Below are 4,745 nucleotides of genomic sequence, written 5' to 3'. Positions count from 1 at the left end.
ACTCAGTACAATTGTGCATTGAAATCGGGACAAGAGTATAAACGGTTTTTATGAACCCAAGATTTTTTATCGGGAGATCGGATTAAATGGTGCTATATCAAGATTAAAATTAAATTCCCAATTGCAACTCACCTGAATTAGAAGGGGACCAAATACAAGTTTTCAACCATTAATTGTTTGTGAGGATTGCCACCAGGAAATGAATAGGAAAACATACAACCATATGATGAAATTCCCATATGGTAGTTGTTTTTTACCCCAAGAATCCATAGTATTGTAATACGCTGTAAGGACATGCTTTTTAAGATTATCAAATTGGTTGCCTGCTTTAACCGCTGCCCATAGGGTGGCCCATCTAGTAGTTGCGCAACCTTATGTGGGCAACCCTATATAAAAGTCATAACAAAATGTTCCGTTTAGTGAGATCTCCAGACACGATAGCTTCAAAGTCTTTCGTTTCCCAAGAGAGAGGCGGAGCCTGAATGTATAGAGGAGGTATTTACGAACCATGGAGCGTTGGCGCAATGTTATCGGGGGCCACCCTATATATAAAAAAAAATAAAAAAATTTAATTAATACAAATCAAAGATTTTCCTTTCTAAGTTTTTTTAAGATTTTTTTTCTCTGTAAATAAAAAACTGTTAATTCAAATTTTGTTTTTTACAATAAATTACTTTATTCGCTTTTGTGATTTTTTTTTTAATGATTTTTTTTCATTTTAGAATGAAATGCATTTTTATGACAAAAATAAATAACTTACGTCATATGATACTATTGTTTTTTTTTCTTTGTTGTTGTTTTCGCATAAAAACGTTTAAATATTTGATTTCAGTTTAATAAATAATATATGTGGGTGTTTTGTTTTTCTTTTTTCTGTGTGCGTTGTGGCTGAGTCGTAGAACTATAAACTATTCGACAAAATAATAATAATTAATAAATTATTACAACTATTTTAAAACAAATATTGTTACAACATTATATTTTTTTTTTCTTCTTCATACGTTCTGTATTAGATTTCTTGTGTTATGTTTAATTTAATTTTTCGTTTTGTGTAATTAGATTTGAGCGGCTATGGGTCAGTCGTAAAAGCAGAAAGAAAGAGAGAGAGATAGTGATAGAAAGAGAGCATGAGTTTGAAGAGGTAGATGAAAGAGAGTAGAAAGAGGTAGAAGAGTTAAGTAAAGGATAGCAAGAGAGTGAGAAAAAGAGAGAGAGATTTAAGAAAGCAGTTTCAGAGAGAGAGTGATAGATTATTGAATGAAATATAAAAGACAGTAAAAGAGAGCAAGTTTTTTGGTTTTTTTAAGTGATAGATAGGAAAAGTGAGTAAAGAGTAAACTTTCAAGTATAAGGAGAGATTTCCTTTGAGCTTGACATGAAGCATAGAGCTAAAAGAATGATAGTTTGAGATGAGCTTAGTTTTTAATGTTTGTTTTTGGTTTTTATGAAGCTGAGAAACTATGGCAAGGTATGGCGTTCTGTTTAATACTTAAACAAAACTAAACAAATGAGTAAATGAGGTAAATGAAGAAAGAAAAAGTGAGATTGGAAAGAAACAGAAGGAGAAATCAAAAGAGTAGAGAAGAAGTGAAATTATGAAAAAAGAGAAGATGAAATGTAGAATGCTAAGAAAAGTAATAGTGTGAAGAAAAAGTGAAAAATGAAAATATGAGAAAGAAAAATTAAGATAGTGATAGTTAACATATATTGTTATATAATACAGTTGAGAGAATTATAGAAAAATAAAGCTATGGAAAATTATAAAAACAAAAACAATAACAAACATTGTTTTATCAATAAGACTAGAATTAAAAAATATAGTATTTTTTAACTTAAGAAAAGTATAGATAGACATATACAGAGGAAACTTGAAATAATGAGAAAGTGAAAGAGTGACACATAGAGAGAAAATGAGAGTGAGAGAAGAGATGAAGAGACAAACCGACTAGAGAGTAGAGAAAAGAAAATGTATAGTCAAAGAAAAAGGAAGAGTAGTTTTGAAATACAAGAAGAGTCAAAGTAGCAGCAAGTAGAGACAAAGAGAGAAAGAGCAATAAAAGCATGAAAGAGAAAAACTGAGTGACATATAGAAGAAAAAGGAGAAAGTTAAGAGAAATACTCAAGAGAGAAAAGTGAAAAATAAGAAAATTGTATAAAAAAAGGAAGAAAATAGTCAAAGTGAAAGCAAAGAGTTCAAGCAAAAGAGAAAGTTTTAAAGGAAAAATTGAGAATCTTTTTTTTTTTCAGAAAAAAAATTTCCTCTAAAAATGCCATTTTCTGTTGTTGTTGTTTCTTTCAAATCCTTTTCATAGTATTTTTCTTTAAGCTGAGTATTTTTTTTTCCATAAATGCTGCATACTCATAAGCTTTCATATATTAGTTCATATACAATATTGTGTAATACATAAAAACTCTTATATAAATATTATATAAAATGCACACACTTATCTGATCTACTTTAAACTGCTATGTGGCTTTGTGACTTCTTGTTGTTGCTGTTGTAAAGGACAGAGGAAACGGGCTAGCGATACATCATTCTGATCTGTTGCACTATATATAGTCATCATCGTTGTCTTCTACTTCTACTGAAAAACTTCTGTATAAAACTTTATATTTTTTTTTGTGATTTTTTGGAGATGCCTTAGATCTCATTGTGGAAGAAGTGATATGTGTGTCGTTTTGTATGTGGAATGATGAAAGAACAATATTAATAAATAAAATAAATTAAATAAATATTTATAATAAATTAACAAACAAAAAATAATATCGTTAAAAAAAACCTTAAAGTGTTCTTTTCTTTTCTTTTGTTGTTTTGCTTTGTTTTGTTTTTTTTCTTTCTCATACTTAAGGCAAAAAAGTCTAGTTTCTTATGGTCTGCTTTGAATGCATTTGTGTGAGTGTGTGTATGGTAAGGCTGGGGGGCCATGTAGCCCAAACACTTCTAATCAAAAGTGAATTGAAAACCAAAATGTCCCAAGGCAAAGACTCTGAAAAACTGTTACACTGCAATTCCTCAGCTAATTTGCCCATTAAGGCATTTTCTGTTTGTCAATTCACAATTGTCGTTTTTCTTCCTTTTCGTTGCTACTCCTCCACCAACATTACCTAGCTGTGGTATAGGTATATGAAGGCAAAACTTTCTCTTCTCGTCACGCATCATTGTAGGGTCATTGTAAACAATGTTTCGTTATCATCTCGTCATCATCATCATCATCATCATCTTCGTCGTTGTTGTAAGTCGTTGGGTTTTCAAAATTGTTTTAATTTTTCAAAATCCTGATTTAAGCCTTGGGCTTTTGTGCTGTGTAGGCCAAATCTTGGGCATCCAAAGAACGTCCCCAACCGCCATGGCCAGAGCTGCCATAGGAGCCCGAGGAGCCGACATCAGCACTGTAGCCACTGCCATAGGAGTCATGGCTTACCGAATGGCTGGCACTGTGATGGGGATGGGCCACAACCTCATAGGTCACATGCTTCTCTTGCGACAACAATTTCTTCAATCCAATAACAGCGGAAAGGACCAAAGCAATTTTACCAATCAACAAGGCCTTGCCGGCAATCAGGGCAATGGCTCCCAACAGTAGGGGCAACAAGGCCGCAGCCTTCAAGGCAATCAAGGCAATGATGGGGCCCAAGATTTTGGCAGCCTTCTTCTTCTTGCCGCGACTTTCTTCGGGTGCGTTGGGATCATCGGAGCCAAACAACGATTCGGATACATCTTCCAAGGCGCGACCGGTCGAGCTTACAGCATTCACAATATCGGCTCCATTCAATTCCACCTTAATGGTATGGGTATTCAAGAAACTGGCAATGCGATTCATGGCCAAAGATTCGAACGACTCATTGCCCGATATGGAACGGGCCGCATCTTGGGCGGGAGCATCAGGCGAACGCACCACGGTAACACCTTCGGTCAAGGCGAATTGATCGCGTGCTCCCAACACTTTGTCCACAAAGTTGAATAACTTATACTTGACACATGACACTGAATCCTTGCGCAGACAATCGTTGTAAATACTATCCACGATGTCGTTGTCGGAGCCAACTGCATTGCGGGCATGGCCACGTGTTTCTTCGGCGGGTAGGGCAGCTGCTAGTGAGACTAAACACACTACACTGATTATTACAAATTTGTGAGCCATTTTCTTTGTGTTTGTTTTTTTTTTTTTAATTTAGGTTTTTATTTGTTTTTCTATTTTTTTGTTTTTGGTGTTTCGTTTACTTTAACAATTTGTTCGTTATAGTCCTTTTTTCTGTTCAATGTTTTTTTTTCGGGGGGATATAAAATTTTGTTTTTCTTTTCTCAACACCACACGACACTTTCTCTTAATTCGTAACCGTTGCAAATGCGATAAACACACCGTCGCTAGCTTTCTTCTTCTTTAATTTTTTTTTGGTTTTAGTTTGGCCGAAACGCTTGTGTTAACGTTTGAACGTGTAAGGATGAAATGATACAATTTCCCCATGGCCTTACAATTTATATACGAAAGCCTAATGTGCGGAGCTCAACATGGCCATAAGCAGGCACAACCGCCAGTTGTGGCCAACAAGAGTTGCTCAACAACATTTTCTTCTTTCATTCATGCATTTAGGCAGCAGCGGCAGCAGTAGCAGCAGCAAGTCCCCTCTTAGCAAAAAGGCAGATGCCCTGTGTCTGTGGCTGTGACGGCAACGAAGACGATAATGTCTTCGTCAGCATTTCGAGTTTGTGTCTTAAGTCTATTGTTTTGCCGCTCCAGCAGTAT

At 35.0% G+C, this 4,745-nt stretch overlaps 1 protein-coding gene across 1 annotated transcript; it reads right to left on the bottom strand.

Moving 5' to 3' along the window:
* Nucleotides 1–2,802: 2,802 nt before the first annotated feature.
* On the bottom strand, nt 2,803–4,433 carry LOC106082245 (uncharacterized). The gene has a single exon (XM_013244636.2). The coding sequence runs from the start codon at nt 4,140–4,142 to the stop codon at nt 3,282–3,284; it is 861 nt and encodes a 286-aa protein (XP_013100090.1). The 5' UTR covers nt 4,143–4,433; the 3' UTR covers nt 2,803–3,281.
* Between the last annotated feature and the right edge of the window lie 312 nt (nt 4,434–4,745).

The sequence above is a fragment of the Stomoxys calcitrans genome, chromosome 2 (genome assembly GCF_963082655.1).
Source record: "Stomoxys calcitrans chromosome 2, idStoCalc2.1, whole genome shotgun sequence".
In the NCBI taxonomy this organism is placed as follows: Eukaryota; Metazoa; Arthropoda; class Insecta; order Diptera; family Muscidae; genus Stomoxys; species Stomoxys calcitrans.
This window is presented reverse-complemented; position numbering and strand designations above follow the sequence as displayed.